This window comes from Plectrocnemia conspersa, unplaced genomic scaffold (assembly GCF_051122295.1).
Source record: "Plectrocnemia conspersa isolate PC_06_02 unplaced genomic scaffold, ASM5112229v1 ptg000013l, whole genome shotgun sequence".
In the NCBI taxonomy this organism is placed as follows: Eukaryota; Metazoa; Arthropoda; class Insecta; order Trichoptera; family Polycentropodidae; genus Plectrocnemia; species Plectrocnemia conspersa.
In genome coordinates, this window is record NW_028277177.1 from 11,413,991 (window position 1) to 11,440,099 (window position 26,109).

General features: G+C 28.6%; 1 protein-coding gene across 3 annotated transcripts; it reads right to left on the bottom strand.

Moving 5' to 3' along the window:
• Positions 1-156: 156 nt before the first annotated feature.
• Positions 157-25,967, bottom strand: LOC148227269 (organic cation transporter protein-like). 3 transcript variants are annotated; one of them, XM_088202368.1, is made up of 6 exons: positions 25,783-25,967; positions 5,285-5,513; positions 3,624-3,879; positions 2,859-3,506; positions 1,631-1,812; positions 157-1,564 (listed from the first exon to the last, which is right to left on the bottom strand). In XM_088202368.1, the coding sequence occupies exons 1-6, from the start codon at positions 25,950-25,952 to the stop codon at positions 1,394-1,396; spliced, it is 1,656 nt and encodes a 551-aa protein (XP_088058494.1). In that variant the 5' UTR covers positions 25,953-25,967; the 3' UTR covers positions 157-1,393. The 3 variants fall into 3 exon arrangements, with proteins under 3 accessions (XP_088058494.1, XP_088058495.1, XP_088058493.1); XM_088202369.1 differs by lacking the exon at positions 25,783-25,967 and adding an exon at positions 13,635-13,671; XM_088202367.1 differs by lacking the exon at positions 25,783-25,967 and adding an exon at positions 13,261-13,506.
• Positions 25,968-26,109: the final 142 nt, after the last annotated feature.

Below are 26,109 nucleotides of genomic sequence, written 5' to 3' on the forward strand. Positions count from 1 at the left end.
CTTACTCGCGACTTGAGAGTAGTCAGTTTTCCGTGATAACGTATTTCTATGAGGAATCATGAGCAGAAGAAAATACTTTCGTAAAATATTGGTTATTGTGTAAAATACTAATTATAAGATAATGGAAAGGTTATAAGATTAAGGAAAAAATAAGTATAATTTTATCACAATATATTTATTAAATAAACAAGAACGACAGTTATTGTACATATATAATTTATAAAAAACAAAATATTTTTATCACATTTTATATAATTTAAATTAATGCAAATTAAATAATTCTGAATGTTTAATAAACTTTATTTTAATAAAATTTGCAAAATCACAAACACATATTATGATAAAAAATAAAACTTATCATTACAAATTAGTAAGATCAATAAATCTAACTTATAAATGGTAGTAAATACATAAATAATACTTGTTTTAAAAATATAAATCTGTAACAAATTTTAAAACCAGTCTGAAAGTATTAGTTAAATTATATATCTTTGCATCTCATAATCATTTTATAATTAAATTTTGCGGTGTAGCCTAAAATTTGGCTTAATTGTTTTAATTAAAATTAATATGTAATTATATTGTTTAGAAACAACATCAGACATGTCAGAAGAAATATTTATCTTTATTTATGATTAACGAAAGAGCATGAATGATATTCTAAAATGACTTCTATAAAAAAAAAAGTTTATCTTAAGTCTGAGAACGAAGCAAACTTCACTTGAATTTTCTTATTTTGCTAAAATAATAATAGAAATCATTTGTGAAATAAATCTTCTTGAATTTAAAAGACTAATCTTATAGATTATATTTCTGCATTTATAGTGAAGAATCCATAAAAAATGGACACGTCTGATATTAATTCACACAGTGTCACAATTTATTAAATAGTTCATATTATATTTAAAAGTATTTTATAATTAAATACAATATCTTTTTCCAAAAATAAATAAATTTAATAATTTTTGTACCACATCATAATAATTAAAAACTGATTTTAATGTATGAAAAATTCAATACATATCTCTCAATAAACAATTTTATTAATATATATACAAATTGTATATAATAAAATTTTAATTTTAGTATTACTAATACACTTAAACTTTCATATTCAAATAATAGTGGTAAAATCGAATAATCAATAGTATTTTTAATAAACGGACAAGATTGGCCAAAAAACAAACAATATACCCTGTTTGCCATATTATCAATTAGAAAAGTTTAAGTGTATAAATTTGATATATTTACTATCGTTTTGAGTCCTAAAATCAACATAACAATAGTAATAAAAACAATAAATATCAAACTATAATTTACTTTACAATAAAAAATCTAATTATAATAATTGGTCTTTAACTGAATACAAATCGTACAAGAAATCATATTATACTTAGATTTTATCATTTTCATTTTTGTTACTATTCTTTGTAATGTTCTCTGCTTCTTCTATCGTGTCTGGTAATTTAATATTCAGCGTTTCCGGTGAGGTCAACATTAACAGTCCTGATATTATGGAAAAACTACCAAAGAGCAAGCACGGTAGTCCAGCCATAATCTCCGCCTAAAAAAATAATAAAATATATGCATTTTCAATATATAAATGAGATTATTAAAACTGAATATTTACAAGTAAAGGAGTCTGCGGTGCCACGATTGAACCTATACGTCCGATCATGGAACAAGTTCCCAATAGTGAATGTCTTAAACATGTAGGGAACAATTCTGATGTATAAATATATAGAGATCCAAATGCCATTGTTATAAAGAATTTTCCAACTAAATATATCACTAGGGATAACCATGCATAATCTAAAACATAAACAATGATATATTAGTACATGTTAACATTAAAATACTATTGTAGTACTGTAACCATTGAAAAATTAAGTGTACATAAAAAGTGGTTCTAAACTTGACTATATTTATTTAATAATTATTTTTAATAGTAATTCATAGATGTCTATATATAATATATTAAAAATAATTTAATTTTTCTTTTAGAAAAAAAGACATTTTAGATTAACCATGGAAAATTTTATAGCCGAACAGCAAACACAAATTTAGAAATTTTACTACCAAAACCAATGATTAATAATTCTGACCCAATTATCTTATCGACGCAATCACAGCTTCAGAAATTCTCCAAGTAAAGACTAAAGCCACCAGAGTATACCCATTGATTGCAATATGCAGTCAGATTTCAAGATTTAACAATAGGAAATCCTGAATTTATCCACATAATTTATTGCAGGATTTGGGCTATAAAATTCCAAAAGCAATTTACTACAAGGAATTGCAGAAAGTTTAGTCATTGGAACAAGCGATTGAACATTACTAGTTCATAGACTACATTGTGATGAATTTTGTTCTATGATTGCAATTTTGTTACTACCAGAAATTCCAGATAAACATGACATGTGAATACAACAGGTCGGAGCAACAGCTCAAAAAAATATTTGAAAGAATAATAATTTCTCACAGTTGTCACATAAGCTGCCCATCATGTTCTCCAGATTTGACTACTGATTTCTTCTCAAGTGGGTATTTTAAAGAAAAAGTATATATTAAAAAGGCTCAAACACTCCAACTGCTAAAATATTTCATTCGGAACGAAATCCGAACACTAGGATGTATTATAAAAGGCATGTTTGTACGAAGAAGAAAATGTAGGCTATTTAGTAAGTTTGCTTTTGCACACTAAGTGTAAATGGTATTATGAATTAAAACAAAAAAATAAATAAGTTCAAGTTTAAAACATAAATATTTAGGATTAAATTAATTGTTAATTTTTCAATTAGAATAATACTATAATATTAAATATTGTTGGTTATTTATATAAAATATAATATATATACCTGTTGGTATGAAGGCAAAAGAAATGCACGCTAGTCCACTTATGGTATATGCGCAGCATAACGTATATTTTCTTCCAATACGGTTCAACAAGAAATATCCTAACAAATAAGCAGGCATTTCAACCAAACTAACAAAAACGAAATTAATATATATGTGTCCTCCCAAGGAAACAGCATTGATGGACAATCCATAATACACTAGCGTACAAGTGATCCACCAGAATGAACATTTTAATACTCGTAACAGTAATATTTTAGATTTAAATATTTTAGCTTTAGGAACTTCTTCTACAGTATCATCTTCCTTTTTAGTATCACTTTCATCTGTATTGTTTTTATCCTCAACGTTTGAATATAAACTTTCCATAGATTTGTCAGTCAATGTTACGCCGTTGACTTTGGCCGCTGATTTCAATATATCTATGGCCTTTTCGTATCGGCCTTGGCTGATCAACCATCTGATACTCTCGTTGATTATGAAGAAATAGAATACGAATAATAAGGATGGAGCATATATGACTCGTAGCAAAGTTCTCCAGTAAGGTAAAGCCCATGCGACTAAACCGAGAACGACAGCCCCAAACGAATAGCACATACATAAAATAGTAGCTCCTAAGACTCTCCTCTTTGGCCCCACCAACTCCATTCCTAAAAAAATTAAATTAAATTATTGATTGAATAGCCACTGCATTAAACTAATCATATACATTTATCAACAATAAAACAGATGTTTTGTTCATTCAATATTAAGTAAAAAATACATACCTAATATAAAACCTGAACTATATACTCCAGAACCCAACAACGGCTCTATGAACTCAAATGTCAAAAACATTATATAACTAGTAGCGAAAGATCTGCAGAGTCCAAATACTCCAGCTAGAAACGCAGACATACAGAATGCTATTTTTCTTCCATATTTATCTGATATGAATCCGACTAGCGGTAGAGCAAACAGCAATCCAAAACTATGGATTGTTCCGACAAGTGTTCTTTTCCAGCTTTCACATTGTATTCCCAACTGTAAAACACGAAGGATCATTATTATAAAATACACAATGCACAAAATAAATAATTATTATATAGACTATAATAAAATCTATGTATTAGATTAAAATAAGTACTCATCTTCGTCTTACTTACTCAAGAGATGAGTGTTATTGTCAATGTAAATCAATTAGTACTAGCAGATTTGCTACATAGACTGCTAACAGTTTCTGAAGACATTTTGTATTTATTGAATGTTTTTTTTTGCCACTTGTGAGAAATAGGTATTGTAGTTAGTAAAGAACAGTCGGTCAGATAGAAAACAACACTTTGTTCCAGCCCGCAAGCGAGTGACCAATTTAGACATACCAATTATAACATTATTATAAATGACACAGTACTCCAAATAAAACATAATGATAAATTCTTAATCAAAAACTTAAATGGAGTGCTTTGTACAATATAATCCATGGGCTTATTATGTAGGGCCCTTTTATTGGTAAAAAAAATGAAGAGAGAGTTAAAAGCTAGAAACCTATCTTGGATTAAGAACATTTCTGATTGGGATGCCCATTGTGCAGAACATTCTTTTTAAATCTTGTAGCAAAGACACATAAAACCCAATATAGAATATAGTCTATAAAATAATAAAAAAGTAAAATAATATGAAAAGCCATTAGATGATAATCCTTAAATTGAACACTTTAAATCCATAAATTTCAATCAAACATACTTTAAACGTATGATATTACTGATCATTTAAAATTAATTTAAAATGAAATAGACAAATCAACTAAAGTAGAAGTTGATTAGTCAATGATCAATTGTAGATACTGCTGCAAACTAAAGGCACAAATAAATTGTACGATGACAATGGTACAATCAACTTATACAATTAAATAATAACCAGTTAAGCTTAATAGAAATAATATTAACTAATCAGTCTAAATTGAACATATGCATTGAATCAATGCTATGACTAAAAGAGTTTAAACTAACAATAAAACTTCTATGGGTTTTTATTTTTTATCTAGAACTCAAATATGTGCTACATGTTTAATCCACTAAGTGTCTAATGAATTAAATATTGGAAATAATCAATGATGTGGATAGTAAGTACAATAGATCTTAATAAGTCAAAGTACAGACAAATTTAAAAGATACCTAAGTAAATCCAAAACATGTATATAATCTCTAATGCTGAATATAATCCCTAACACTCAGACAATAATCATATTTATGATCAACAATAACACGTAAATCATTATTCAATTTACCAGCATCGTTTTGGCTTAAAAATTTAATGATTTGCACGCACCAGTATGAAATTACAATTTATTATGCGTGTTGATGCCACAATACCACAATGAACCTTAGTAATTCTCCAAATCAAATGACACTTACTTATAATAAAAAAAATTGAATTAATTTTAACTCACTTCCACGACGATTGATTCTTGTTTGTTATGTACCCAATTTTCGCATCGCACCGTTTTACTGCGATCAAACATATCTGGTGAACAAATATCAGTGTCTTTGAAGTGTGTAACGTTAGCCAAAGATGGATAACGATAACACCTTCTCGGATCTTCGCTGGATGGCATAGTATAATTGAGCCATTCTGCTTCTAGTGTTGGTATTTCAGAATCGCATTCAGGTATGTGACATCTGTAATGAGAAGAAAATTATTTATTATCCTTTTTAAGAAAACATTTGTGTTATAATTGTGCATGAAAATTGCTTCCATGGAATGCTTCTATTAGATTCAGTAGTAGTACGTTTAATTTTAAGCTATTCAAAAACATGACTTGTTTCAATAATGAGTGGAATTACTAAGTAAATATATTTAATAAAATAAAGCTTAATATTACAACTAAATAGTCAGTTTAATAATACAGTAATTTCATTTACATGGAAATATATTAATTGTGTAAATGTATGCTATAATTTCGCATTTCTTATCAAGTCACCACTATATAATATACATATATTTTTTTTAAAAACATAAAATATAATACTAATTATTATATCATTATCGATAAAATATTTTGTTTAATAATAGCATTGAGTCTATATGGTGTATGGTAATTTATTCCGTACAAAATATATCAAAATTTAAAATAATGCTTAATTTACAATTCTATGCATAATACGCAATATCTATGATCAATTTTCATTCTATGTGTTGGAAAATAGATAACCCGGAATAAATTACTTTGACCTTTTTAGTAAATATGTCCATCGTTCAATAGATAAAAAAATCTTTTTGTGACTATATCAAATTTATCAGTATAAAAAAAATAAAAAAAAAGTTTACCCTATAATCATACGTGTATAAACAAATGTTAAAAAATGGCATATAAGTGCAGTTGCCTTGAGATTTTCAAATCCATTGTCAAGAACACTATTGTAAACAATCCATGCATGAAATTTTATTGTAATGGACAACCAACGTAATACTCATTCGTGATGCAAATAAACTCTTTATCTGTGAATTAAATAAAAACACATTACATTAAGTGTAATCCATTATTTAAAAAATCCCACTGTACATTCAACAATAATTGTATAGAATTATAGCTATGATGATTTATGAAATGCAAAAGCGATTTAATTTCTTCGACCTTTAACAAAAGATTATTTGTTATAACTTCTGCATTAAATAATATAATATCTATATACATATATGATATGTGAGTAATTATGCATCTATTTGGAATCAATTAATCGCACTTTTCCACTGGTAAGAATCAAAACAGATCTAATTCATTCCTTTGAATTATAAGACTTCATTATCGGTGAGGTTAATTGTGTTATTTAGCTGATTTTTACTAGCTACTGTACAATATTAACTGATAATAAACCATGCATTTGAAAGTAATATAACCTAACATATATAATATATAGTGGACTACAGATTTCATCAGCATATAGAAAACATACTCAATAAAGCTTCTAAGACGTTGGGAATTGTCTTGCTATTCGCCCATCAATTAAGGAGTAACTATTGAGTACCCTTGAGCATGCTTCTCTATTCATCTTACCAAATAATGCAACCAACAGATTTTTAATATAAAATGTCTAAAACAAGTTTCTCGCATACATGTACATGAGGGAATATAAATATTATCCACTTTTATTCTCTACAAAATTTCTACAAGGTATAATGGGATATGCCTTCCCTAAGTCACGTCGACAAGTGTACTTGGGAAAGTACTTATTTAAGCTACTGGTAGGAAATACACTCAATCTAAAAAAAATATAGTTTATGTGTTTACTTAATTACAAGGGCTTGTGTTCTATAATATAGTTTGAAGAACCACTTGCAAGAACAAGAGCTTTTGATAAAGTTCGTAACTATTTAAAAATCGTAAATTTATATCATGAAGCGTTGAGAATATGATTATAAATTAGGGGTCCAACTAAATTTATGGGTCTGTTCGGTTCATTTGTTCAACCACTATTTTATTAACAATTGGAGGGAGCAACTTATGCTATTAAATAAAAAAAGACCAGTTCCACTTGTTATAAAGCGATCTAACCGCTTAAGTAAAAATAAGTTTCTTCGGTAAAATGAAGCACCATGTGAAACCACTTAACGGATTAAGTTACAAGGTACGAGCCAGAAAGTATTGTCGTCATAACGACCGTTTCTTAGCGGCCAACAGAGATTAGTTTTAAAAGACTCGCCACCCTTCTGTAATTAATCGCCCTACCAATAAAAAGGAGTGAAGGGGACTATGAATATAAATATTAGAGCGCAGGCAACCAGGAATAACTTCCCCTTGGACACATTGTCTGAGAATTTCTACTCATCACTCCACCTAAGACGATTTGTCTGAGGACTTCCTCTGAGAGATTTTCTCTACGACTACTGACATATATACTTAAACATCCACTTCGGAGCATCATATCTTCAAGAACCCTTTAACTTAACGGAAAGGTGACCGACTCAACTTCAGACCAGCGAAGATCGCAAAAGCTGCCGCTTCCCTTTTCGCATCCACTGATCCAGATGTCCGGAATCAAGCGAATCCACTTGCTTAACCTGCAGATTACGGACGCATCCAAGGACAGTGGGTGCGTGTGTGCGTTTTATGTCAGTATGTTTTACGATTGCTACCAAAAGAACTATACTTGGTTAAATCTATTATTTAGCAGGTAGTAGAAAAAACGTCACAATGTGCCATCTTTCATACTGAGATGCAATGTGTTTAATATTTTATAAATGAATTATGAATATAAGAAACAAATTTAATTTCTTTTAAAAAATAATCAAAAATAAAAAGACAAAGAATAGATTTAGTGTTCTATATGTAATTCGCTATTTTGTGTATTTCTATTCCTAGTAGAGAACATGACAGACAGCAGATCATATCCAATCTAATAAGTATAAACAAGCTGCTAAAAGCAAACTTGAGTTCAAATGAGAGTTTTTTTTAGAATGAGGATTTTTTAGCCGCAAATTAAAATACATTTGCTTACCATAGAGTAAGACATAATTATAGTTTTTGATCAATGAACTGCACTACAAAGAGTAATAATATTTTTTATTTTACTATATAATAAGAAATTACGTGCTCTCTAGCAAAAACACAGGTTATACTTGTGAATGCTTACTGTTCATGAACAGAAAACATGAGAAATTGATAATTTTAATGAAGTTGCCATATAAAATCGCAATAAAAAGTCGGGCCTGTTTTTTTTAGTTATTGTCTACCAAATAAATATTAGGGAATAAGACTGTAATGCAAAAAAATTCAATGAAAGAAATATATGTTATCTGAATTGTTACAAAGTTATATAACGCAGATAAAATTATCAGAAATTATAAGCATTAAAGGAGCTTCGTCTTTATAATCTATAAAAAAGAGGGCAGGCACAAAATTTAAATATAAATAACGATGTCTGGCAATTTGTTAAGATTTAGAGCAAAAATAATAACACAGGCAAAAATGTTAAGTGCCGATGTAGTTGAGAGCTGAAACGAGATACAAAAACCAGAGAGAATTATCCTTTTTCTAAACATATTTAAACAACCCTAAGTGTAGCCAGCTGTTATATAGTGTAGACGCAGCTTAACATTTGTGGGCATCCAAGAAAACGGGGGCCCCCTATGCTCGTGTCTAACGTTGTTTTACGATAATCCGTCTCAGTATTAAACTAATCAGTATACATTAACATGAAATGAAACACAATAATAACTTCAACCGTCTGCGTGGCGTTGATCGATACAATCCGTATATCTTCCTATTTTTATAGCATTTTCACGTAAATTATACATTGTTTCAAACTTCATGGTATTATGTGTAATCACTAGCTACAAATTAAATAATTTTATATTAAACTCGAGATATTGGATGAGACTATGAATGAAAATTCCCGGTGGGAATAAACACTATTTTTTGGGGAAATAATTAATCAATAACAAAATTTCCAGGTTGACAAACCAAATTGTTTTGATTTCTTGCCGTTCTCAATATCAGCTTTACTGTGAATGTAGTTTTAGGAATTAGTTACTCTGAGAAATAATACAGACCACGTTGAAGTCTTTTCTCGATACTGAAATAATAACGACGTAGAATAAGGCGAGTTAGAGTCTAGGTCATACTTCAAAACGTCGTGCAAATTTTGCCGTCAACCTTGTCAACCTCGTCAACCTCGTCAACCTCGTCATCGTGGTCAACCTTGCGAAAATTTGGTCTAGGTCCTATACTAAACATCTCCAAGTGCAGTACATGCATTTGCATATACGGCCAAACATTTGGCAATATATGTAAATGTCTTTAGTAGCAAACTGTTTTTAGAAAGATTTTGTTAGTATGCTTCTAAGGAAATCATTTTTATTAGATGAATATAATAATGTTCTTTAGAAAAAATATAGAAATGATATTATTAATACGTTAAATATTTTAAATCTAAGTTAGAGGTGTTAGTAAAAAATAAGAGTATATTGCTGGAACGAGCCCGCTTCAAACATTGAAAAATTTTGCTCAATATCAATCGAGGGAGGAAATTTATTTATTTAAATTACATTAAAATCATCATGACTTAAAAGATCACCCCAATGTATAAGAGTGATAAAAATCACAAAAAATATAAATAAAAACAATACATAGTAAGAAAAAGAAAAAAACATGAAATATTAAAATAAAATTCTCATACCCGACATTAAATATTGTAGATCAATGTGTAATGCCAGGATATTAAGGAGCCGAGTGGCGAGAGCCATAGGTGAGTCAACTAGTATGGATGTCCTGACTCTAACGGGCTTCAGAAGAGGACGCTATCTTGATTTTTGAAGACGTTCCGGAACCCAAAACTAGAATTCTTTGAGAGTGGTTAGGTACCACTCGGTGGGGCACCAGCCCACCATAGGCTGGAGACCCGTAATTCCAGTGTAGGAGAGTAATATTAACTTCTTACGAGGAGAAGGGACTCTCGGGAGTAGGCAGCAGAGAATAGTGTTGACGTCCCTCTCAAAGTTGCCAAAGTCCTTCGAGACATACCGGCGTTCCTGGGGGTTGGAGTTATGACGATGATGATAATGCAAGCTTACGAAAGCTCGCTCATTGACAGAGATATATTTCACGCACCGTAATAAGGCCCTACGAGTCCAACCCTTCGGGTGGGCACCCAGCTTGTTACGGCCACAGCTCTCGTTGACACTCGGAAAATATACTAAGTAAACTTTTCTAAATAAATAGTATTACGAGAAGTTGGACGTCAAAATCCAGATGCCCACCCGATGGGATGGACTCAAAATTTAAATCACTCTGTAGAGAGAGAGGGTCTGCAACAGATCGAATGCATTTAAACAATTTCAAATCATCTGCATACAAAGTAAAACTTAAATTTATAACAGCCGTATTTATGTGATTACTAAATTACATGAAGAGCAGAGGTCCAGGTTGGACCCAATATATTTATATAGAGAAGCATCGATATGAAAGAGCTTCAAGCAAATTTCTCCTTTGACTGAGAGGAACGGTTAAATGACTAAGCTACTCTTTCATTTTCATCTGGATGAAAATTTATCGTTATTGTATAATGATATGATATTCATAAAATAATATGTTATTACATACATATGTGTGCAGAGATTGTATGTTTTAAAGACATTGTATGTTGTTTGCGAATCATAAAAGACATAAGTTTTCTCGTCTCATTTCTCTTCATCATATAAACAAATTATATTACAAAGTTAAAAATAACGCTCTATTATCTATATAGTTTGAGAATACAGTTATATTAGCAAATATTTTGTGAGATGAAAAATTAAATTTAACAATAATAAAACAGAAACCATTATATTTACGAAACGCAGACAAGTTTTTTTATTGTATTTTCGAAGAAAATACAATAGTGGTAATATATCATAGAAATCTAATGTTAAATACCTTAATACTGAAATAATAAACATAATTCTGAACTTCGCTCAAACGAGCTTGGCGCCACAGCGCGTTTAAGACCGATATTTATTTTAGTGGGTTAACTTTGAAAAATAAAAATTAAATACATAAAATCCATTTATAAATATGCTTTCTCGGTAACACAAGAAATAATATTTTTTTAGTTTTAAGGCATATAAAATAGAACTATATAGCTAATAAATTAAAAAAAAACATATTAACCCACTTACTATGTATACCAAGTAATAAGTAACATTGCTATTTATACGTAACCATACTTATCTCAAGTATCGGAAACTACGATAAAAACATAAGCTTTATATTTGCTTTAGATCAAAAATAATTAGATGCACCTTTCAATCACCAGATTTAAATATATCCTACATCCCTTTTTTTACTCAAATTATAAAAGTTCGTTTAGCAATATTTTTTTAAATTGTTACTACAAAAAAATTGCTTTAACCTATTATACGTTAGAAACCAGTAACATATGTTTTATTCAAAAATATGGTTTTTAAATCTAGGAATCTTAAAATAAAAATGTAATCTGTATTTATTATTGTTTAAAGAAACATGATAAATAACCTAATTACAAAAAGTATAATGTTTAATGATTATTTGCGACTCTAATTGTGAGTTAAGTAATCGGAAGGTAATGTTGAAGCATCCTGTTTAAAAGATTAATTGTTGACTAACTATTGTAGTTGAATATTTTTTGTATGGGACAAATTAGCACTAATCTTTAATTTATTAGAACCGGGTATTTACAATTACAAACGGCAGCATGAGGGACAATTGCCCTTGGCCTTACGAATTTAGGGGACCGCAATTTTAACGCAATCAATACATCATATTATTAGAACCTATAACTTTATTTTCTCCTGTTTTATTTTTTTATATGAAAGCCTAAAAATATTAAAAAAAACATTTAAAAGTTTTTTATTCTACATTTAATCCTTTCACCGCGGCTGATATTTTTGCGCGCAGTTTCGAACTTTTTAATATGTTGCACTTATTATCACCATATTTAAAAAAAATTATGGTTCAATAAATTCAAGTGATTTATAACCTTAAATTATATTAAAGAACCATATTATTAGGTTTAAAGCTTGATGGCATCTTTAAAAAACGTGATCTGTAATAATCAATTGGAATTGAAACACTAATTGTAAAACACTAGGACACGAATGAAATTCTGATGCAGGTCTTTCAGGTATTTATCATATTCAAAGATTACGAATATGTTAATAGAAATTTAGTGGATGGCTCAGTAAAATATAATTTCAAAGGCAAAATTATAACAAAAGAAATATGAAAATAAAATAAATTAAAATATTGAAACAGCTGAAGCGTTTTTACAACTAAGAAAAAAATTAACAGAATTATTTTAATAAATTATCAATAATGGATTCCTAAACGTATAACATAATATAGCGATCGTGCTTTGCATGTTACTGAAGGAGATTATTCAGTGTTCTGAAATGGATTAAAAACGTTCTGCCATCGACAGTGGAATGATAAGTGAAGTTGCTAGTGCGAAAAGTGCAAAGATTTTCTATTAAATAATTTGAAAAGTTATATAAATAACGAATACCAATTAACAAGTAGTAACATTTTATATTTTCTTTCCCAGTTTTCAATTTTGAAGAGCATCAAAAGTATCAGTTGCCTCAGGTTTCACATTTCTATAAAAGACCCTGATAAGCGATACTGCACAATGAAAAAATATGTATTTTATAAATAGGTAATATAAATATGTGATAATATTATTTTATAGCACACAAATGAAATTGTGTAAAAAATATTAGTGAAAATAATCACATATCACATACATATCACGAAATTTCTACAAAGGTTGTACAAATCATTGTTATTTAATTATTTTAGATACTTGTATGTTCTATTCCGTAAAATTCAAACCCGAGTCCTTCGTACGTTCATGAACACGCTTTCGATCGATAAATAGCAATATGGACCAGAGCGCGTTCACAAATACAACTTTCCTGTACGTCATGTCGACCGCGCTGAACACATAGTTTCCGTTGTACGTAGCTGAAAATACGATCGGCAACACGATGAACACGTATGTGAAGAACTGGTGCTTGCCGAAGTGGCCCAGTTCACCAAGAATCACGTCCAGGTCGATGGTAGCAGGTGCCTTGATAACTGTCATTATGGTTTTTCAGTATCAAACGCACGATGGATTCGCGAACACGACCATCCCGGGCCGAGCGGGGCTTGAAACTGAACGCGCGCCGGCGATTGTGATTTTTATACTTCCCGATTGCGCAATGGACAACACTTCATATTTCGGGACGAAGCTCGGAAGCTTTGGTTAAGTGATAAACGCGTTTTCGTAAAAACAAATGTAACTTACATAAAAAAATCGACGTTACTATTTTACAGTATTTCTAATTTTAGATGCTTGGCGTTTAAGTGTTGTGGATACGCCAGCCGGTTACTACGCATGACAGAAACTAATATAATACTAAACAATAACAACAAATATATAAACATGCACAACATATAAAATGTAACGTTTCAAGACTCATATTTCCTTGCAAATTATTTATATATACTGAGCAGGAACATTAGAGACAACATATGTAAGCTACAATATTTTTAAAATTGAAAATCATTTATTTATTTATTTCAAATCTGACTTAATAATATACTATATATAAATAAAAAATTAAAAAATCGACCATATACATACACGCAAACTTTAACACGCGTATTTAAAATACATACAAAATTTTAAATTATACCAACAAATATTTAAAAAATAATCTAGTACACACACCAAAAAGAGAGGTGCACCATCTCCCATATTTTTTTTCCAGCTTGGTAAGTTGTTTTGTACTTGCGGCCGGCAAGCTCTTTGAGAAGTGCTTACGTACTAGCCGCGACGGTCAAGAATAGGGATGCGATCGTGACTCTCTAGGGCACTTGCAACTAAAAATCACCGAGCATATACAGATTGTCGACATCACCCCTTTTAATTTTGAAAAAATGCTTCATTTAATAGACGTTAAGCTAAGAATATAAATAATTGTGTTTCAACGCTTCAATAAAAAATATGCTTATAATATGTATTTTATGTCAAAGTGTTTATGTCAATTTTAGTTTAAAGTGCATTTTTTGTATTATAATATACATATTTTTGTATGAGTTCAAAACGGTTGGTAAAGAAGCAGAAACTACTTGTAAACTTAACAATGCTTTTAGTGTGGACTCACGTATGTACGGTGCAAAATTTCGGGATTTGTATATGAAAACGTTCTTATAATTACTAAATTAAAATATTAGCTGAATCAGAACCATGCACAATGCAAAAAAAGAACAAATGGGTGCCGCACGGACTGAACGATAACTCACAAATAAAGCTTATTTTTAATTTACTGTTCTTAGGTTTTTTCTGCCCTTCTTTTACGCAACAAAAACGATTAATATATCAATCGTATTGTAACGTACGACAAAAAGTATTCCTTTACAGCAACCAATATATACAATAGTTGTACAAAAATAAAGCCCCAAAGCATTTTTCACGGTCTGCTTTCGGTATAATCCTCTACATTATTTTGAATCCTATCAAATTCATTACAGCTGAAGGTTATCGTCAAGAAGTCGATAAAATGCATTAAGAACTAAGACGTCTGGTCCTTACACTGACCTAACTAAAAGGTTCAATTCTCTTGCACGACAATGCGTGACCCTTCAAAAGTTTTAGTTGGACTATGATATATGGCTACTTCCATATCTTCTGACATATTTCCAAAAAAATATCACTCAGCATTTCTAATATTATATTATCAACTCGATAACATGGAAATTTAATTTAACTATTAATGCTTGTTTTAATCAATAAAATTAATTTATTGTTTTTAAACGTTATAAACCGCAATTATTTTTCTTGTTATCTGATATCAATATTAATATTTCAATTAACTTTTTGTACGATTTGTATTTATTAGGTCAGTAGATAGTCAGTTATTAAACGACCAGTAATTATATTAAATGTTTAATGATATAGGTAGTCTGTTTTAATATTTATTTATTTTATATGAATTACTGTGTTTTACCAGAGTATAATAATATTATATTTAGCCCTTCTTCTTTGGGTTAATAATTTATGTAATTTTTATTTTTTTATCATATGAAACGAACGAAGCTATTTTATTTATGCTAATGCTTACATATAATCTATTTATTTCATTCTTAATATGTTTTGCATTATTTGACGAAACTTGACAAAAACTAAATGACACAAACTTTATATATTTTTCTTTACAGATAAATAATAAATTTATGCAAGAACTTTTAATATTTTCCAGTGCTGTTTTATTATCATAAAATATACGAATATACAATACATGTAGTACTTACATATATAAAAACAAATTTATTAACCACAAATAGCACCAACTCGTATATATACAATGGAGGAATCCATGTAAAAGTACTGGTGAATGATCCAAGTGCAAAAAAAACATTTTAAGGCATAATAAATGTCCATTAGAGGTATGTCTCAATAATAGTTTTTTTTAATTACTATTGTTAATTACTAAATTATATTTATAATCAACAATACTATGAGGCGTATTATAAATTACATTTTTGAGACCAATATAAAATTAAATTATGTAAATGCAGCACAAAAGATCTTTTTATTGTAACATTATTTTTTATTTCTAAAAACGCATTTGAAACTTTAATATATGCTCTTAAAATATAAATTTGTAATCAAAAATGATTTTGGAGACGTTTAAGATTTACTGTGATTTTATTACTATAAAAAAATATTTTTTTACTCTTCTCCCTCATTTCATTGGTCGTTGAAAAATCAGATCACCTTACATTAGTGATAAATATATAATCTCCAATATAAACAATATAAAATAAAATATTTTAGAATATTGAAGATAAATATAATAACCGTTTTACTGTATTTAATATAACTGCTTCTTATTTTTGTAGGACAGATACATAAATGCTCCAGATTAATGATTAGACATACACGTACGTAAATGTTTTTATTAAATTAGACTTAAAATTGCACAAAATATTGATTTTATATTACAAATTTGTATAAGCACTTTATACAAATAAATATATATGAAATCCCTAGTTTGGTGAGCAATTAAAATTAAATATTTAATATTAAATACGACCATTAGTTCAGATCTCACAAACACGATCACAGTTTATTGTGAGATTTGAACTCACACTTTATGCAATGACTTGAACAACTAAGCAACTATTATTAATATACAGTAACATTAAAAAAATCTTATATATTACACCGGAAAAATGCATTAGTAATTTACGACTAAATCATTCAACCCTCAAATAAGTCAACTAAAAATATTTATCAATGTCAACTAATTCATTAGATTCTATAAAAAAATTAAAATGTCAATGGTCATCCGAATAAAATATTCGTCAATGACAATTTAAGAAAATAAACATAGATAATGAAAACTCATAGTACACCACTGTTAGAGAATATCTAAAATTTAGGACACGTCGGAAATGAGAACATACCCTAATTAAAACGCTATGTATTTGTTAGTCCTAAATGATATTGGTAATTTCATAAAGAAATTGTTAAAATTAATAAATAAAATTATACAATTAATTGGATAATCGTAACCACTTTTATATGTAGATGTACTATACTTTTTTTGCAAATTTAACATGTCTATAAAATATCCAAAACTTTCACTTCACAAAGCCTGTAATACAACACATCGTTGTGCAATATGGTGACTTGTTTTCCTTGGTTTTATATATAGTATATATCTACATATTTTTTGTATCCTTGTGATTATCTTAAAATTATAATTTTTATAAAAAAATAAAAATGCACTAAATAAAAAAGAATAATAAAATAATATAGCAACTATTGTGAAAGTAATCACAATAAAATCTTACTCATCTTTATGTTTTAATTGAGAATTAATCTATATAAAATATCCAGAAATTTCACGGTCAAATGAACTGTAACTTATATTTTAAAAAGATAACCATTTAAATGAACAATTCATAAAATAATTGTTCATTAAAACGAATTGTTTGTGCATTACTATTGAACAGATCAAGTGCGGGCGAACATTGGTCAAAACAGTGAACACCTTATGAACAACTTTCTGCAACGAACGTTACATAAATGCACAATTCACATATTCCCTGTTTAATCCCATTTTTAAAAAATCTTAGCAGTGAATATTATTTCAGCAACAAATTTCCAATTTAAAAAATGTAAGAAGCACTGCTGTATTTTGTATCCTTTAAATTATTTACTACGTGTATGACGTAGTACAGTGATTTTTTAACCGATAATTCGTTGAGAGTAATTACTAAAATCACTATCATTATGGCCAACATAATTTATAAAGTGTGAGAGATAATAAAATAATTATATTTATGTACATACCTACGATTTACAATTGACGTTTTTTCTAAGTACATAGTATTTACATATAAGAGTCAAATGGGTACGAAAATTTTTATTTTCGTTTCGAGATATGAGATGCAAGATTAACTTATTTGTCAAATGTTATAAAAACAGAAGTAAAGTTTTGTTTTTAATTAGTATATATAAATAAAGTTGCCGGTTTGCCCGTATTATTATTTATTGTTAAAGCTTTATACATATAGTTATAATTTTTCATTAATAATTTAGTCTAAAAAATAAGCAGTTATTTGCTTTAATTTTGATTTGCTAATAATTATTTTGGGGTATTGTTACTTTTAATCTGCATAATAATTCTTGCTCTGTTTTAATATTAAATAATTAAAATCCAAAATTTTTGCATTATATTATTTACAAACCCAGCTTTAAAGTTAAAAAATTTAATGTAATTTTTTCAATTGAAAATCTAGCTGCGATCATACCAGATTCTATATTTGGCATTGCTCCCGCCTTATTGTAGTAAAACTTTCTGTTCTCTTTTAAAATTATGCCTATACAAGTTTTTTAAATTATTATGTGTTTTTAGAACTTGAATTCTACAATATATATATATATATATATATATATATCTTTGTATATAATAATTCTCCTTTAGGTATCTTATATTTTAACATTTAACAGCTATAATTTTGTAATCATATTGAAATTTCATTTAAGTTAAAGTTACGTATGTACCTGTCCTTCATACGATACTTTCGTAGTAAATATAAAATCTCGATCAATATTTTTTCAGGCTTACACTACTACACAAGTCTGGACCAATGAAGTTTTTGCAATGAATTAAAAATAAAATATATTAATATAATAATAAATATTTTATAAAAAATGTTGAAGCTATCGATGTACCAAGCAGTAGTAAAATATTTATGGACAAACAAAGTTTATTAAAAAAACTGAAATATAAGTAAATGATTATTGAAATTATTCTTTAAATTAGAATCATTTAATCCCAAATTAAATTATATCGGCCAATATCACTTTTTACATTTATTTTCAAACTGTTAATCTGTTAAGCTGCTACTTGAGTATAAAGAATTTCATCACACAGAAAGCATTCAACGGTCACAGAATTAAAGATTAAAAGACATGCACAATAATATTCCTAGACGTCACTCAAGCCTCAATTCAAAGTGAGTAAACTTATACTTTAAGCATATAGTTTGTTGTAAAATTAAAAAACAAAGAAATACTTCAGAGCCAAACCAAGAAAACACATTTACATCCGTAAGAAAGATATACAGGCTTGGCCATAATAATGGGGCACCCCAATAAATGTGTTATATCCTAAAAATTAGTGAAAATATAAATAAAAAACTGATCAAGGTTGTTTAAGTTTAAAATTACTATTTAGTAGGCATACCCTTAGCTTTATTTACAGCTGCAACCCTTTTTGGCATACTGTCAACTAATGACTTGCATGTGGAGGGAGACAATATCTCCATTCCATCTACAATTTTGAATTTAAAATTGTGTTGGGCAGCCTTTACTTTTAATTTTGCCCATAAATGCCCAGTATTTAGATTTGGTGACTGTGTAGGCCATTCTAAAAGCGTCAAACCCTTTGATGCAAACCAACCCCTGCTTTTTAGCTAAGTATGGCACGGAGCGTTTTCTTGCTGGAATCGGATGGTAGCGTGGCCTGTGATTGGAAATATTTTTCAACAGGAATCTATCAAAGTAAATTCCAACATTGAAATATAAATGTCACTATTCATACTACCCTCGCAAATAATCAGGTTTCCTACCCCTGTTGCCGCCATGCTACCCCAGACCATTACGCTTCCGCCTTGATATTTAACTTTAGCTACTACGCAATCAGCTAGATATTCTTCTTCGACTCTTCGATGCAAAAACTTAAAAAAATGATAAAAAAGTATGATTATTTAAAAAAAATCATATAATATTAAGCAATTTTAGTTTAAAATTACCTTTAGTTGGATTCATTGGACCTAATGACTTTCGCCCAATCTTCAGATGTGTTTTCTGGCTCACTCTAACCTTCGAGTTTCATTTATTTTTGAAAGCCATGGTTTGTATCGGGCTTTACAAGTGGTTTTACATGGCTTGTAAAACCACTTAAAATAAATAAAAAAAAATAAATGGCCCTCGGCTTGCAGAGACTTCATCAGCCAGATTTAAAGTCATTTTTCGACGATTTTTAAGGGATTAGTGAACCAATATTCGATATGACAGTTGTCTTTCGTTTTCTTCCAGTTCTTGGCTTTGATTTGTAATAATCACATTCGTTAAACTGTTTCAAAGGTTTTGAACAGCGTGTTGTAAAAAAATAATGTGTTTATTAATTTCCGATATATTCAGTCAATTATATGCAATATGTGAATGGAAGAAAATTATATTCACCCTTTTAGCTTCATTTAATTTGCGATTTTTTGCTATTTCTTAATTGTTTATATAATATTTAAAATAAATTATCAAATAAAAAAATGACAGGAATATGTAAAGAAAATACATACTGGAAACATCTAGAAATTAAAAAAAAATGCGTAATAAGAAGCTGCGATATTATATGATATAACATACAAGCTCCATCTGGAAAGCATATACGCAGGCATAAGCTAAGTCTGCTAAATGTTTCAACACAATAACTGTGTAGGATTCAACCTTTAGACTTTCTTTAGTATGCTAAGTCTGCATGTGATTATAGAAGACTGAAATATCGATTAGCTTGTCGAAAACTGGATCGTTTCAGATTTATTTTTGTAGTCTAATCGGAAACACTTGGCGTGATTAATATGTGTACAATACATTTTAAGTTTTTACTCGAATTAAACATTGCTAGAGTTCGCGTAACGGACACTACGTAAATAATCCCAGAATGTACGAGTATCAATCGGTGGTTCGATGGTTTTTTCTGTGCGAAAGAAGAAACACCTGCAAAAATTCATCGTCAATTTATTTATATTTATTGCACTGACATTATGAACAGGTAAAATGTGGAAAAATTGTGAATTTAAAGCAGGAAGAAGTGACGGTCATGATAAAGATAGGAGTGGAAGTCCATCTGTTGGCAATGAAGAATTTATTAAAGAAATAAGGAAAAAATCTTTTGAAAGACAACGAACGTTATCAATATAATCAAGAAAATCCAAAACTGATTTTTATGTATAAAACGTTTACCAATAGATTAGATTATGCGTGTATCGGGTGTCTAAAAAGAGAGCAGGCGGAAGAATATGAGGCTGGAGCCAAGAAACTAATCACTAGTGGTATCAAATATACTGAGGTTAAAAATCAATTAACTTACATTTTTTTCTGGGCTTTATATTTTTACTTTCCAGTATTTTTCGTAAATAAACACAGCATATATGCGAGTTAATGCACAATTTTATTGTTTTATTAGCGCAAAAGTAATTCTATATTGGAGATTTTTTCCAATTAAACTACTAGTTGCAATTAATTACGCTTATTATGTTGCAAAAATATATTTTACTTAGAAACACATTTGAACAAGTTCAACTGCTTTCTGATAACAATTTGATTATCGTCATTGAAATTATTTACATATTTTTTATAGTCTTAACCATTTACATGTGCATCGATAGTGACACATTTCTTTAGCTCTATAGAAATAGTCTTATTTATTTTGTATAATATCTAATTTGCAATATTTAAACAAATGTTCATATTCGTAATGCTCAATAACCAAACATAGAATAAAAAAAATGGCAATCTACCATAATATTCAATAATATAATATATAATAAAAATTGGATTAGCATAATAATGTAAATAACACATTTTTGCACTTCACCATAATATTATATTGCTGAGATCAAAGGCGAATGAAAACAAACTACTATTGATTTTTATTAGATAATCGCTTAGCAACTTTTATATAAGATTTGTTTTGATATTTTATAAATGTATAATTCTTATATGTACTAAATAAAAACTCCAATTCACATTACAAAAATATAATTGATATTGATCTGCTTTCCCGGAAGTCTACATAATGAAAACACAATGCATTTGTCCATGACTGATGAATATTAGCAATGCACCTTTATTGCTACTATTGCTAACCTAGACACATAGTACAACTGATTACTTCAACCTTCAACAATTGTCAACTCGTGAAATCGTTTAAGTTTAAGATTTTCACAATGTATGTACCATATAACAATAATTACTAAACTTCAGGTCCAGAAATTACTAAGCCCAAGGGTTCAAAGTATAATGAATATGATGTTAAAATATTTTCCGTGACTGCTTTTCGGTAATGTTTGTAACCCATTGTATTATTTCAGGATTGACATATGTTTATAATAATACCGTTAAAACAGCATGTTTTTAACATAGTCAGTTTCGCGTCTTTCATTTTCGACAAAATGTGTATCCAATAGCAAGGTAATCCAACAGCCTAAACTTTTTATAACGATTTTATTGCTAATGTTAATAAAGACAGTAAATGCGCGAATAGATATCAAAAGCCTAGTTTGCTAACGAATGGCCAGTTTTTCTCCATAACAAATTAGCAATGAATTTCAACAATAGTTTCTCCTTTAGCACAGAAGTAATAGATCACTGAACGAACACCGCACTTTAGTACGATATAAACCAATATAATTTTCTCCTCTCAGTTGATAATATAACCATATCTATAATTAAAGCAGATTATATTTGTTATGCTAAAATAACTTAAAAATAATAGCACAAAACATGTATTTTAGCGATAAATATTTTATCAAGTAATCGTTCAACACTAACTAAATGGTGTAGCTTGTTTTATTACTGTCGTTATATAACGACTACATATTATAAAAAAATGATTGTTTTTTTTATGTAATATGGTACCAGTTTCTGTTATCAGATTTAATAAATAATTTCACAAATATATGGTCAAATACATATTACAATAATCAATTCAAATGTTATTAAACATTAATAGTCCTACACCTAACATCAAATTAAACACACGAGTTGCGGTCTCCTTGCGAAATGTGGTCCGCGAATAGCTTTTTGAAGCTTTCCCTTTACTTATTAAGAGAGATAAAGTCATTAAATGTATGTAAATTAACATGGCTCGATATTGTCTCCACATTTTGGTCTCACAATAACTGGTATATTACAGCGACATCGAAATCAAGTTAGTTGGCTCTGATTTTCAGCGGGTCAGGTCGGAGGAGAGCCGGATATCAGTTGACTTACGGGGTCGATCAGTCTTTGCGGCCAATCGGTGAGGGAATTGTTGGTCAATCTTTCTGACCTGCCCCTATGAATAAAGATTGTTGGACTTGTGACCAGTGGCGTTACTAGGGTATGTGTTGCCCGGGGTGATTATTAAAATTGCCCCCCCCCCCCCATAGATTTAAAAAAATATCTGACCTTTCTAAAGATCTATAACCTAAAAAATCCAGAACAGACGGCCTATTTTGCCTCACTTCCCAATTACGCTACATACCCTTCATATATTATTATATTTCATTTTACGCCTTATTTTTCCTACCACCTTATTAATGTTTAAGAAGCGGTCTTGAATTTGAATTCATTGCTCTGGTAAATTTCTAAAATAAGGTCTTTGCCCTATTGTTTATTATTTATACAACTGTGGGTCTTCAAAAGCATAATATACTTGCTATAAGACTAACAAATCAGTTTTGCTATTCTGATACAATTGAACAGATTTGCAATCTATAATAGTTTAATCTTAATGGCAAAAAAAAAACAATATTTAATTGTAGTATGTAAATATGATAAAATCGACTGAAACAATTTGACAATTAACCCATGTATTAACCTATGTATGATAGAAAAAACTAATGATTATTTTGTAAGAAAATACTACTATTTTTCATTGGAATAAATAGAATATTTTAAATATTATATTTTTAAAATCCATAAGTATAATCTAAAACTCAAAACTTAGGCATTAATAAATAAATATGTAATTTATTTAATTTTCTATTATATAAAATAATAAAAACATATTTTTTTAAATTGTTTAATAATTAAAACGAAATCTAAAAATCTATAAAATAATGGAATTTTCATGCAATTATAATTATTATGGATTTCTGTTTTACTATTCTCTATTATTTATTTTAAAATGTTTTTAATTTCAACCGCAAGATGTCAGCACAAAAAAGTAAAAAAATATATATTTTCATACCCTCCTACAATATACATTGAATTTAAAATAGCTTATTAAAATATTTATATTTTTTAAATGATTTTAAACCATAAAAACAATATTTATATTAAAATATTAACAATCGTTTCATGTTTTTTATATAGCCGTTAAATACGGTGTTTTGGCCAACATCGGCGCGTCTGCATTTTTTGACAGCTGTTCAACATAACCTCATATGTAAAAATAAATATTAAATTTAGCAATTGTTGTCTTAGTTTTATATCTCTAATATATAACACACCTTTATATATAAAGATATGGGATTATTATTTATAAGGTGACCAGACGTTATCCTTTGAATATTGTCTTTGTCCTTTTATTGTCCCATATCAATTTCTCCTTTTCAAAATATTTCGGAGATACCTTTGAACAAAATTTTAGAAATGACCTATAACGACCTTTTATTTTTAGTGTCCATATTTGATATTTTCAAAATTTGGTCACCTTAACATTTAGAAAATTTTGTTCAAAAGCCATCGCCGGAAATTTTTTGAGGATAAATTGGTGTCTTTTCAAAAAAAAATGTTCAAGAAGGACAATATTTTTTAGCAGGACAATCTTCTTCAAATGACGTTTGGTCCCCTTATAATAAGCATAAAATTGTTTTCTAACTTTTTAATACTTATTTGAACTGATTTGTAATAAATCAAAAACAACAACAAATTGTTATCTATTCACACTAGTAAATGGGAAATTAACATTTAATTATTGCTGCATATGTACTATATTTAATTAAAAAATCGAGGAAAACATTACTTGTAATTAGTATCTATTCATAATAGAAAACATAAATTAAAATTTGTTCATTTTATTTCAATAACAAATTATTATTGATAATAATAATAATAACACAGAAATAGGTGATTATTATTTATTACTCCTTGAACAATTTTATGTATGTTTTTAATAACTTAATTGTTCAATAAGTAATTCTGGTTTATCTATTGTATAATTATACAATGATGTTTAAGGCATTTACTAATGTTTAACTGTATATTTTTAACAAATTTGTGTTAGGGTCTACATTTGGGGAGCATTATTTTAACTGTAATAATTATTACTGCTCTAAAGATCAATTTGTGAAATTAAATATCGATAAAATTGTTTTGATTAACCATAAATAAAAAGTGAGCATTTCAAAATTTTATTAATCTGTTATTTTGCTAGCCATGGATTATAATTTTATCTTATATGTTAATATCAACCTTTTATAAACAAAAATACTTTGGATATAAAAAAATAATTAAAAATTCTATAATTTTACCTTTTAAATTTTTGTTCCCGAGGAAAATTTAATTAGTAAATAAAAAATAAAAATAAATGAGTAAACTCTTAATAGCAATATTTTATTTGATTTTTCAGCAAATTTTATGCTAGATAGATATATAATACATATTTCGTAAGTGAGTGAAAATATTTACTGTATTTTTACATGCATTTTTTATTTAATTAAATTAATAATAGTCATTATATATTTTCCAAGTTAATTGCTAAACAGATAATTTTATTATATTTTCATTCAATATTATTTTTTCGTTAACTCTAAAATAACTGCGAAATATATACATATGTATGTATATACATAGATCTATATATTTTGATAAGGCAGAGCGATAAAACGGATAAGATTGGTTTGACCTAACATTTATCTAGACTAGTACATAAAAATGCGACCATAGTATAGTTAAAATTGGACGTATTTCAACGATTCTGTTCATCATTAAATATTACAAAATCACGTGATCAGAAAATATACATCAATGGTTACAATTAACTTCAAGTGGCTGATCAATTGTCGCTCTTCAATTGGTTTGTTTTAATACATCATTGATACGTTTTAATGAAGAAAAAAATAGTCGCTAATTTTAACAAAATAATATTATTGTTAATTTGTATTACCTGTAGTTCATATCGGACGAAGTGAATATGTAATTACTGTTATTGAGAGCCGTCAATACAACTGGAAACACGATCATAATGTAAGTGATAAACTGATATCTTCCAAATTCTCCCAATTTCTGCATGGCGTTTTCCAAATTCTTGGCGATCTGCTTCTCTTTTTCGGCCATGCTTAGTTGATTGTTTATTTAGTCTGCCTTTTATGAGTTGTCCTCGACGTAGATGGAGATTGGTTAGCAAGCTGCCGTCTACCAGTTTGGTGCACAACTGAGGACAAAACCTCCAAGAGCCAACGGTAGTTCTCTCCGAATACGTCCGTCACGTCAA